Consider the following 12,667-nt stretch of genomic DNA (forward strand, 5'->3'; position numbering starts at 1 on the left):
TTGCTGGTCGGCATGGGCAAGTTGGACCAAAGGGTCTGTTTCCATATTGTACATCTCTATGACTGTATGGTTAATCCCTGAGGTACATCTCATTACATCTTGCTAACCAGAAAATGACCCATTTATGCCTGCTTTCTGTTTTTCCCTCTTAGTTAGTCAATCTTCTATCCTTGCCAATGTGATAACCACTACACCACAAGCTTTTACTTTCCATAATAACTATTGATGTTCTGGATGTAAGTTTGCTCGCTCAGCTGGAAGGTTCGTTTTCATGTTGAAAACAAACCTTCCAACTCAGTGAGCAAACCTACATCCAGAACCTCAACCTGAGCTACAAACCTTCTCAAAAACTCGCTAACTATTGATATGGTACATTATTTAATCCCTGCTGGCAGTCTAATATGGTGCACCCCTCAATTCTCCTTCATCCACCACATGAGTTCCTTCATCAAAGAACCCCAATGAATTGGTTAAATATGATTTCCCTTTCATAAAACCATGTTGACGCTGTCAGATTACCTCAGTTTTTTCTAAGTGCCCTGCTGTAATATCATTAACGATAGTTTGCAATATCTTCCCAAGAACAGATGTTAAACTAACTGCCCAATTGTTTCCTGCTTTCTTTCTCTCTCCCTTTTTGAATAAAGGAACTGCATTTACTATTTTTCAATCAAATTGAATCTTCTACAAAACACCCAAGTTTAAGTCAGTAACATAGATCAGGAGAAGTGCCAGTCCTAATACCAACCCCTGCACATTTATCTCCAATCTGAAAAACAACCATTTATCGCTATTTTACTAGGTCATGTTATTCAGTCAGCTTTATATCCATGCTGTCACTATCCCTTTATACCATTGATTTTAATATTTTTGAGAACTCTGATATGTAGCACTTTATCAAACTCACTTCAAACATTGACACACATCGTGTCAATCATACTAGCCTCATAAATCCTATCTCCTACCTCATCAAAAACTTAACTAAATTAGTTCAGCATTATTTTCCTTTAACACACCTGCACTAGTTTTTCTTAATTAATTAATCTACTTTTCTCCAAGTGATTTTTAATTTGAGCTGGATTAGCATCTTTAAAAGCTTTCCCACCATTCTCAGTTAAACTGGCCTGTAGTTGCTAGCTTTATCCTGACACCCAGTTTTGAAAAGCTTGTAGAATGATAGTATCATAGAATAGTTACAGGACAGGGGTAAGCCATTCAGCCCTTCATATCCATGCCAACTTGCTGGAAGAACAAGTTAGCTAGTCCCACTCCCTTGTTTCTCCCCTTCACACCACAATTTAGTTTTCCTTCTGTGTCAGTTACTCAATTCCCTACTGAAAGCCATGAAAGAACCTACTTCTACCATCATTTAAAGTAAAGAATCTCAGATCCAAATGATGTTGTTAAAAAGAACTTTTTCCTTCTTGTTGCCTTTGGTTCTTTTCTATTTTGGTGAAATTAGAGTCCTCTGGTCCTCAATCCTTCTGCTGTGGGAACAATTTTTTTCCTATTTACTCTGTGTACAAACCCTGCAAGCACAGTGGCTTAGTGGTTAGCACTGCTGCCTCACAGTACCAGGGACTTGGGTTTGATTCCAGCCTTGAATGACTGTCTGTTTGGAGTTTGCACATTATCCCTGTGTCTGTGTGGGTTTCATCCGTGTGCTCCGGTTTCCTCCCACAATCCAAAGATGTGCAGGTTAGGTGAATTGGCCATGCTAAATTGTCCATAATGTTCAGGGATGTATAGGTTAGGTGCATTAGTCAGGGGTTAATGTAGGGGAATGGTTCTGGGTGGGTTACTCTTGTTGAGCTGAAGGGCCTGTTTCACACAATGGGGATTCTATGAATGCAATTGTTCTGCATTTGTCAGTTTCAATTTCCTTTTTGTATTCATTTCAGACTTAATAGGTTTGGTGATTCATGAAAGTGAAACAAAACATGTTGCACAAAAATTCCCCACAGTTGTAAGTATTCTAATCTCGTTGTACTTAAATACACGACTACATCTAAAAGCATTTGCTATTTATTTATGTTGATGGAGAAAAGCACATTGATTTTGTCATTTATTGACTTCAGTGTAGATGGACAGATTTGATATTTAATTTTCCTTACATAATTAGAATTGTTTGCACAAACGCTGTATTCACATTTTAAATGAAAATCTTTGTCAATAAAACTGAATGATAATTTCCCCTATCTTTATCACAACTCAGTGATTCTTTTAAGCATCTAGGATTTCTAAACTAAAAACAGAAATTGCTGGGATAAAACTCAGCAGGTCTGGCAGCATCTATGGAGAGAAATCCGAGTTTTCCACCTCTTTTCTTAAGTGTGGAAATGCACAGGAAAAGAAAATGAAATTGATCATTTGTGTCCAGATAATTTACCTGAAACATCATGCACTGCCTCCCACTCATTCCCCTTCACTCTCATCATCAGGTTGCTTGCAGCCATGTGAAAATTGGCAATGCCCCAACCTATTTCCCCAATAAGAAGTGGCCCCAAACATATTTTACACTTTGCTGCTTTGTATCATTTGTCAATTGTGGTGCACTGGATTAGAAGTCACTATCGTAATACTCTCTCAACAGAGAAAGACAATTAATAAGGTTTAACCTAAAGATCACTAGAGAGTAGCAAGGCGTGAAGGAGAGTGCTTCATGGTAACCACAGTAAATGAACCTACACTGTTGGAGTTACTCTGTAGTGCAAGACAGCCAACCAACCAAATGTGCTCAGCAACCATCTTGCTGTAAGTAAAGGGATCATGTTGATCAAGTTGTGAATAAGATAGGTAAATTGAGTCATTGAGTCATAGAGATGTACAGCACGGAAACGGACCCTTTGATCCAACTCGTCCATGCCAACCCAATCCAGTTCCACCTGCCAGCACCCAACCTATATCCCTTCAAATCCTTCCTATTAATATACCCATCCAGATGCCTTTTAAATGTTGCAATTGTACTAGCCTCCAACACTTCACCTGGCAGCTCATTCCATACACATACTATCATCTGCATTAAAAAGTTGCCCTTTAGGTCTCTTTTATATCTTTCCCCTCTCACCCTAACCTATGCCCTCTAGTTCTGGACTCCCCCACCCCAGGGAAAAGACTTTGTCTATTTATGCTATCCATGCCCTTCATGATTTTATAAACCTCTATAAGGTAACCCCTCAGCAGCCAATGCTCCAGGGAAAACAATCCCAGCCTGTTCAGCCTCTCCCTATAGCTCAAATCCTCCAACCCTGGCAACATCCTTATAAATCTTTGCTGAACCCTTTCAAGTTTCACAACATCTTTCCAATAGGAAGAGACCAGAATTGTATGCAATATTCCAACAGTGGCCTAACCAATGTCCTGCACAGCCGCAACATGACCTCCCAACCCCTGTACTCAATACTCTGACCAATAAAGGATTGTATACCAAGTGCCTTCTTCACTATCCTATCTAAGAACTATGAACCTGCACTCCAAGGTCTCTTTGTTCAGCAACACTCTCTAGGATCTTATCATTAAGTGCATTGGTCATGCTAAGATTTGCTTTCCCAAAATGCAGCACCTCATATTTATCTAAATTAAACTCCATCTGCCACTTCTCAGCCCATTGGCCCATCTGATCAAGATCCTGTTGTAATCTGAGGTAACCTTCTTCACTGTCCACTACACCTCCAATTTTGGTGTCATCTGCAAACTTACTAACTATACCTCTTATGTTTACATACAAATCATTTATGTAAATGATGAAAAGTAGTGGACCCAGCACTGATTGTTGTGGCACTCCACTGGTCACAGGCCTCCAGTCTGAAAACAACCCTCCACCACCACCCTCTGTCTTCTACCTTTGAGCCAGTTCTGTATCCAAATGGCTAGTTCTCCCTGTATTCCATGAGATCTAACCTTGCTCACCAGTCTCCCATGGGGAACCTTGTTGAATGCCTTACTGAAGTCCATATAGATCACATCTACCACACTGCCTTCATTAATCTTCTTTGTTACTTCTTCAAAAAATTCAATCAAGTTTGTGAGACATGATTTCCTACGCACAAAGCCACGTTGGCTATCCCTAATCAGTTCTTGCCTTTTCAAATACATTTAAAAATTTCTCAGCAAGAGACCCAGCAATCACTTCCCTAGCTTCCCACAGAGTTCTAGGGTACACCTGATCATGTCCTGGGGATTTATCTATGTTTATACGTTTCAAGACATCCAGCACTTCCTCCTCTGTAATATGGACATTTTTCAAGATGTCACCATCTATTTCCTTACATTCTATATCTTCCATGTCCTTTTCCACAGTAAATACTGATGCAAAAAACTCATTTATAGTATCTCCCCCATCTCCTGTGGCTCGACACAAAGGCCGCCTTGCTGATCTTTGAGGGGCCTCATTCTCTCCCTCGTTACCCTTTTGTCCCTAATATATTTGTAAAACCCCTTTGATTCTCCTTAACTGTATTGGCCAAAGCTATCTCATGTCCCCTTTTTGCCCTCCTGATTCCTTTCTTAAGTATACTCCTACTGCCTTTATACTCTTCAAATGCTTCACCTGATCTATCCTGTCTATACCTGACATATGCTTCCTTCTTTTTCTTAACCAAACCCTCAATTTCTTTTGTCATCCAGCTTTCCCTATACCTACCAGCCTTTCCTTTCACCCTGACAGGAATATACTTTCTCTGGATTCTTGTTATCTCATTTCTGAAGGCTTCCCATTTTCCAGCCGTCCCTGTACCTGTGAACATCTGCCTCCAATCAGCTTTTGAAAGTTCTTGCCTAATACCATCAAAATTGGCCTTTCTCCAATTTAGAACTTCAACTTTTAGATCTGGTCTATCCTTTTCCATCACTATTTTAAATATAATAGAATTATGGTCACTGGCCCCACAGTGCTCCCCCACTGACACCTCAGTCACCTGCCCTGCCTTATTTCCCAAGAGTAGGTCAAGTTTTGTACCTTCTCTAGTAGGTACATCCGCATACTGAATCAGAAAATTGTCTTGTACAAACTTAACAAGTTCCCCTCCACCTAAACCCTTAACACTGTGGCAGTCCTAGTCTATGTTTGGAAAGTTAAAATCCCCTACCATAACCACCCTATTATTCTTACAGATAACTGAGATCTCCTTACAAATTTCCCTCTGACTATCATGGGGTCTATAATACAATCCCAATACAAAGATCATCCCTTTCTTATTTCTCACCCTTTCTTAGTTCCACCCAAATAACTTCCCAGGATGTATTTCCGGGAATATCCTCCCTTAGCACAGCTGTAATGCTATCCCTTATCAAAAATGCCACTCCCCCACCTTACCAGTTTAAATCCTCTCGAGCAGCTCTAGCAAATCTCCCAGCCAGTATATTAGTACCCTTCCAATTTAGGTGATGAATGTAATAAAAGCAGCAAAAGGCTATAAATATGCAACTTGCCTGGCTATCTATGGAAAGGGAAGTGGAGTTAATGTTTCAGATTGAAGGTTTTTAACTATAACTGCAAAGGAGTGGAGGCTTTGTCTAAAATAGCTGAACTCAATGTTGAGTCCAAAATGCTGTAAAGCATCCAACTCTCATCCTGACCTCTCTGCCCCTACATTTCTCAAATGAAGCATTGTGCACTTTAAGCCTTCCAGGCATACCAACCTCTGCCTACCGTCCTTAATGATATTTTTAGACGAGCTGTTTTTTTCACATTCAGGCCTTCTCTGATTACATCATTTATTGCCTTACTTGTATTATATTTATTTGTTGTCTTGCACCATGTCTCTTTTGGAACTGTATCACACTTGCCTGAAAAAAGCACTGCATTTTTATTCTATCCCCCCTCCCCCCCACAAAAGTGCCACACCCCCACCCACTCCCTGTCCTTTAGCACTATCAAAACCTGTTTTTTCTCTCTGTACTTTCCAAGCTGATTAAGGGTTACGAGTTGTAAAGATTATTTCTGTTTCTCTGGACTGCTGCCAGACGTGCTGAGTATTTTCAGCATCTTCTGTTTGCAGCTCAGATTTCTGACATTTGTGGTGTTTTGCACTGAATGAGCAACTTAATTTTACTTGAACCTTCTGCGAAATTCGGCAACATGAACATATAAACTCCTTCGGCAATTACAGAAACTTGAAGGCAGAGTCACAAGCAAACATTCTTAAAGCTGACAGACGGAATTTTTCAACAATCTTAGTTATAATCCACAGAAACTTTAAACATGTCAATCCAAACTGAGGTAATTCTTTTAAAAATGAACAGCCACCAATTCAGGGATGTTATGACACGGGTGGGACTTGAACCCACGACCTTTCAGTCCATCAATACTACACGACAGGTACTGAGCTAAGCCATTGATTCCATCAAATAGAATCACGTTTCAATAGCATAGGTATTGAGAATATCTTGGAGAGTTGTCAAATGAAAAGCAGTGCGTTGCTCGTCATGGTTAACGCCATCCATGGTTGATTGCGTAGTGATTGTTGTGTGCATTTGGTAGTGGAAAGGAAGTAATAAATATAGAAATTGCGGACATTTAGGGTGACATATTCTTGGGTGTGGACCTCACTGGAATGCAATGCCTTTCCCACAGTTACATACAAAATACAAGAAGCGATCAATTCATCACTTCCCCAGATAAGGTGATATTTTTAGAGCGGTATAGACTGAAGTTACTACCACCATATTGCTATATACTGTGTAGGGTTTCAGAATTTTGAGCCAGACACAATGAATGAACAGTGAGATAAAACAGTTGTATTCACGTATTGTATTTGAGGTTTACTTTTGACATTAATTAATTTTTTGTTGTTTAAAAACTCCCCTTCTGGCATTTTATTTCCTTTGCCAGATGGTAATCATAACTATCAGTTAAGTTTACATGTGGACCGTTCTCCCTCTCACAGTGAGAGACATGAAGAAGAGGATCCAACAGAGAAAGCAGTCCCCATTTGCTCACTGTAGGGTGTTATTCAAATCAGAAACATGCGAGAACGCTTTGGTAAGGTGCCAATGACTGGAAATATTTTGAGTTAATTTTTTTAATCTCTCAATGAAATACCAGGGTGCCACAAGGTGTTCTGGGACAAAACACATTTGACTTTCCCTTTTAATGAATGAAATTACTTTCCGTATGCCCAGTACTTTATATGTAATTTATCTTTTTTTTTAAAAAAAAATAGCCTTTCGATCAGCCGGCAAGAGAACAGACAATAAAAAGTTATCACATAAAAAAGACAAGTTCTCACATTAAAAACAACAAATCCACACATTAATAAAACAACAAATCCACACATAAAAACAACAAATCCACACATTAAGAAACAGCAAGTCCACACATTAATAAAACAACAAATCCACACATTAAGAAACAGCAAGTCCACACATTAATAAAACAACAAATTCACACATTAAACAACAGCAAATCCACACATTAATAAAACAACATGAGCAAGTCCGCACATAAAAGGCACATTTCTAGAGAAATGCCAGCCGAGTCACCAGGGGGAATTTGAGATTAAAAAGGGAGACAATAACACTGCAAAGTTTATTACAGGTTCCCCTCAACTTGTTTTGAACATCCCAGCTGCAACCCAGTTCTGAATGCTGTGCTATCCAGGACAATCAAGCGGGTGCAATTCCATTTCGAGCCTAAATACATGGGATTTGGTGCCCACGTTAGGAAACTTTAAATATTATCCGATCCATCATCGGTTTACAAGTTTAAAGCTGATCGTGTGTGTTAAATCGTCTGCAAATCCTTGACTGTACTTTAAACATCGAATTGGGGTGTTGACAAGGTCCAGGGACGGGGGGAATATTCTGCAGGCGCAGACACGGTCACGGCGTGGGGGGAAGGAGAGTCTCTGATCCCTTCTCTCACCCTTCACTGATTGACCAAGTACCGAAACAGGAATTGCGTTCGAAGTCTTGGATCCGAGTAGGTTAATCCAGTGGGCCACGTCTCGAAAGGGAAACCGAATTGGCCTTAACGCTAAAAACAAAAATAAAGTGACATTTCGCCAAGTTGCTGGCACTGATTGTTGGCAGAGATCGGTGCTTGCCAATAAAGAGGTTTTTTTTAATTTCTGTTTACCTGAGTCGGAAGAATGGCGAGAGTGGGATCAATGTTTCCACAGAGGAAACTGTAGAAGAGAAAGTGTCACGCCCCTTTGCAAATAAAAGCAGCGAGAGTGCAGCGTGGAGCAAATCAACACACACACACACACACACAGACCGTCACAGCGCCGAGCAGTCATGAGTAGCGCTGTTGGTTACAACGCTACCCACTTGGGGAGTACACCACTGGAGACTGGGCTTCTCCTCCAGCCCGTCTGGGACCTGGTGCGGGCCAAGCAGCAATGGATGAAGTCTCCTTTCTTCCCAGTCACCTTCTCCTTGGTGGTCTACTCGACTTTCTGCCTGCCTTACATCGCCCTGGACCTGTTGGCGAAGAAGCTGCCCTCCCTGAGGAAGTACAAGATCCAGGCTCAGAGTAACCCGAGCCTGGGGATGATGGCGAGCTGCGTGGCTCAGACCCTGTACAACCACCTGGTCTACATCTTCCCGCTGTCGGTAGCCCACTGGTACTGGCGCCCAGTCCAGCTGCCGCCCTCAGCCCCCGAGCTGCACCGCCTCCTACTGGACATCGCTGCCTGCCTGCTGCTCTTCGACTTCCAGTACTTTGTGTGGCACCTCCTGCACCACCGAGTGCCCTGGCTGTACCGCACCTTCCACAAGGTCCACCACAAGTACACAGCCACGTTCGCCCTGGCCACCGAGTACTCGGGAGCTTGGGAGACCCTGTCGCTGGGTTTCTTCGCCGCCATCAACCCGGTCATTCTGCGCTGCCATCCCCTCACCACGCTGCTGTTCTTCGTCTGCAACATCTGGCTGTCGGTGGAGGACCACTCCGGCTACGACCTGCCCTGGTCCACCCACAGGCTGGTGCCTTTCGGGCTGTACGGAGGGGCTCCTCACCACGACCTCCACCACATGAAGTTCAAAACCAACTATGCGCCTTACTTTACTCACTGGGACAAACTGTTGGGTACTTACAGTGCACTACACAGCAAGAGTCAGTGATTTGTTCCTACTCTTTTTAAGAACGAAAGAAAAGACTTGTATTTGTTTGCTCCTGAAGGGTTGGACATTGATGGAGAAGGACTTGGACTGCTGGCCGGTGATTTGTACAAGACTAACACTTGACTTTGTATAATGTACAGTTTCTTTACAATGCACTTTAAACGTTACTTGTGTCATGAAAAATGCTATTTTATATTGTTTTTCTTGTATCGGAATAATATATTGGCTATAGAATTTTATACATTTATTATAATTTAATAAAACTAATTATAATTTTCATATAATTGTATTGGTGTGGTGTTTGAAGGATAAATTTGCCTTAAAGATTGAATGGTTCATCATAGTCATAGGATTCAGCCTTTATTGGTGGGGGTTTAAGGGATGTTTTAATTCTAATACAGTCTCGGACTGCTTAAAGTGTCCACAATTAAAATGGCAGATACTATACTTGTATTGGCCATTGAAGTAGCTTCGAAATCGACGTTTCGGGCAAAAGCCCTTCATCAGGAATAAAGGCAGTGAGCCTGAAGCGTGGAGAGATAAGCTAGAGGAGGGTGGGGGTGGGGAGAAAGTTGCATAGAGTACAATGGGTGAGTGGGTGAGGGGATGAAGGAGGAGAGGGGGAGTGGATAGGTGGAAAAGAAGATAGTCAGGTAGGACAAGTCCGGACAAGTTATGGGGACAGTTACTGAGCTGGAAGTTTAGAACTAGGGTGAGGTGGGGGAAGGGGAAATGAGGAAGCTGTTGAAGTCCACATTGATGCCCTGGGGTTGAAGTGTTCCGAGGCGGAAGATGAGGCGTTCTTCCTCCAGGTGTCTGGTGGTGAGGGAGCGGCGGTGAAGGAGGCCCAGGACCTCCATGTCCTTGGCAGAGTGGGAGGGGGAGTTGAAATGTTGGGCCACGGGGCAGTGTGGTTGATTGGTGTGGGTGTCCCGGAGATGTTCCCTAAAGCGCTCTGCTAGGAGGCGCCCAGTCTCCCGAATGTAGAGGACACCGCATCGGGAGCAACGGATACAATAAGTGATATTAGTGGATGTGCAAGTAAAACTTTGATGGATGTGGAAGGCTCCTTTAGGGCCTTGGATAGAGGTGAGGGAGGAGGTGTGGGCGCAGGTTTTACAGTTCCTGCGGTGGCAGGGGAAAGTGCCAGGATTGGAGGGTGGGTTGTTTGGGGGCGTGGACCTGACCAGGTAGTCGCGGAGGGGACGGTCTTTGCGGAAGGCGGAAAGGGGTGGGGAGGGAAATATATCCCTGGTAGTGGGGTCTGTTTGGAGGTGGTGGAAATGCCGGCAGATGATTTGGTTTATGCGAAAGTTGGTAGGGTGGAAGATGAGCACTAGGGGCGTTCTGTCCTTGTTACGGTTGGAGGGGTGGGGTCTGAGGGCGGAGGTGCGGGATGTAGATGAGATGCATTGGAGGGCATCTTTAACCACGTGGGAAGGGAAATTGCGGTTTCTAAAGAAGGAGGCCATCTGGTGTGTTCTGTGGTGGAACTGGTCCTCCTGGGAGCAGTACCGGCGGAGGTGGAGGAATTGGGAATACGGGATGGCATTTTTGCAAGAGGTAGGGTGGGAAGAGGTGTAATCCAGGTAGCTGTGGGAGTCGGTGGGTTTGTAAAAAATATCAGTGTCAAGTCGGCTGTCATTAATGGAGATGGACAGGGCCGCCAGGACATTAACCACCTCAACGTGTCTACCTCCCTCCCCCACTCCAACCTCTCACCCTCACAATGTGCAGCCCTCCAATCCCTCTGCTCCAATCCCAACCTCACCATCAAGCCAGCGATAAAGGGGGCGCAGTGGTAGTCTGGCGCACTGACCTCTACACCGCTGAAGCCAAACGTCAACTCGAGGACACCTCTTCCTACTGTCCCCTCGACCATGACCCCACCCCCTATCACCAAACCATCATCTCCCAGACCATACAGAACCTCATCACCTCAGGAGATCTCCCACCACAGCTTTCAACCTCATAGTCCAGGAACCCCGCACTGCCCGGTTCTACCTCCTTCCCAAGATCCACAAGCCTGACCACCTTGGCCGACCCATTGTCTCAGCATGCCCCGCCCCACTGAACTCATCTCTACCTACCTCGACACTGTCCTATCCCCCCTAGTCCAGGAACTCCCCACATACGTTTGAGACACCACCGACGCCCTCCACCTCCTCCAAGACTTCCATTTCCCTGGCCCCCAACGCCTCATCTTCACCATGGATATCCAGTCCCTCTATACCTCCATCCGCCATGACCAGGGCCTCCAAGCCCTCCGTTTTTTCCTCTCCAGACGTCCCCAACAGTACCCTTCCACCGACACTCTCATTCGTTTGGCTGAACTGGTCCTCACCCTTAACAATTTCTCCTTTGAATCCTCCCACTTCCTCCAGACCAAAGGGGTAGCCATGGGCACACGTATGGGCCCCAGCTATGCCTGTCTCTTTGTTGGCTACGTAGAGCAGTTGATCTTCCGTAATTACACTGGCACCACTCCCCACCTCTTCCTCCGCTACATTGATGACTGCATTGGCGCCACCTCGTGCTCCCGCGAGGAGGTTGAGCAATTCATCAACTTCACCAACACATTCCACCGTGACCTTAAATTTACCTGGACCATCTCTGACATCTCCCTCCCCTTCCTGGACCTCTCCATCTCCATTAGTGACGACCGACTTGACACTGACATTTCTTACAAACCCACCGACTCCCACAGCTACCTGGATTACACCTCTTCCCACCCTATCTCTTGCAAAAATGCCATCCCGTATTCCCAATTCCTCCGCTTCGGAACACTTCAACCCCAGGGCATCAATGTGGACTTCAACAGTTTCCTCATTTCCCCTTCCCCCACCTCACCCTAGTTCTAAACTTCCAGCTCAGTAACTGTCCCCATAACTTGTCCGGACTTGTCCTATCTGCCTATCTTCTTTTCCACCTATCCACTCCACCCTCTCCTCCTTGACCTATCACCTTCATCCCCTCCCCCACTGTACTCTATGCTACTTTCTCCCCACCCCCACTCTCCTCTAGCTTATCTCTCCATGCTTCAGGCTCACTGCCTTTATTCCTGATGAAGGGCTTTTGCCCGAAACGTCGATTGCAATGCTACTTGGATGCTGCCTGAACTGCTGTGCTCTTCCAGCACCACTAATCCAGAATCTGGTTTCCAGCATCTGCAGTCATTGTTTTTACCTTGTATTGGCCATTGGCCATCATCATTAGCCATTGACTTTAACATCAGCTTCAGAGGTACCAGTTATGGGATCTTAGATGCTCGACTTTGGACAAAATGTCATGAGAAACGTTTCATTAAGATCATTGCCAAGAGTAGGATAGAATTTACCCAAGAAATGTGGCCATCTAAACAGAAATTAACTGAAACTACAGGCCTTACCAGGACTGAATAATGTTTACTGGATTTACTAACTTCGCTGATAATGTCTGTTATCATTTTGTCTTGAGCAGCACAAGTGTGAGTGGGTTGTGTGCCAATTGATAATGTGTGTCAGTGGGAACCAACATACCATTGTTTGTCATGAGGATGTGTCATGTGACACTTTGAAACGAATGACAGAATACAGCACACTAGCTGCGTGTGGCAGACAGA

The 12,667-nt window shown here is 44.1% G+C and overlaps 2 protein-coding genes across 6 annotated transcripts in view; one reads left to right on the forward strand and one right to left on the reverse strand.

The window, feature by feature from the left end:
- Nucleotides 1-8,214, reverse strand: part of LOC140463600 (interferon-induced protein with tetratricopeptide repeats 5-like) — a 91,135-nt gene extending 82,921 nt beyond the window's left edge. For 2 of the 5 annotated variants that reach the window (XM_072557818.1, XM_072557816.1), the window contains exon 1: nt 6,248-8,158. The gene's annotated coding sequence lies outside the window, so the exon portion shown is untranslated. Of the gene's footprint in view, nt 1-6,247 lie in introns of all 5 variants that reach the window. The other 3 variants (XM_072557813.1, XM_072557814.1, XM_072557817.1) reach the window with 3 other exon arrangements.
- On the forward strand, nt 8,158-9,288 carry ch25h (cholesterol 25-hydroxylase). The gene has a single exon (XM_072557819.1). It carries the CDS (start codon nt 8,239-8,241, stop codon nt 9,064-9,066), a length of 828 nt encoding a protein of 275 aa, XP_072413920.1. The 5' UTR covers nt 8,158-8,238; the 3' UTR covers nt 9,067-9,288.
- Nucleotides 9,289-12,667: the final 3,379 nt, after the last annotated feature.

This window comes from Chiloscyllium punctatum, chromosome 38, assembly GCF_047496795.1.
Source record: "Chiloscyllium punctatum isolate Juve2018m chromosome 38, sChiPun1.3, whole genome shotgun sequence".
NCBI lineage: Eukaryota > Metazoa > Chordata > Chondrichthyes > Orectolobiformes > Hemiscylliidae > Chiloscyllium > Chiloscyllium punctatum.

Coding starts and splice junctions, on each gene's coding strand:
- ch25h (XM_072557819.1), top strand. CDS start 8,239: ATGAGTAGCGCTGTTGGTTACAACGCTACCCACTTGGGGAGTACACCA.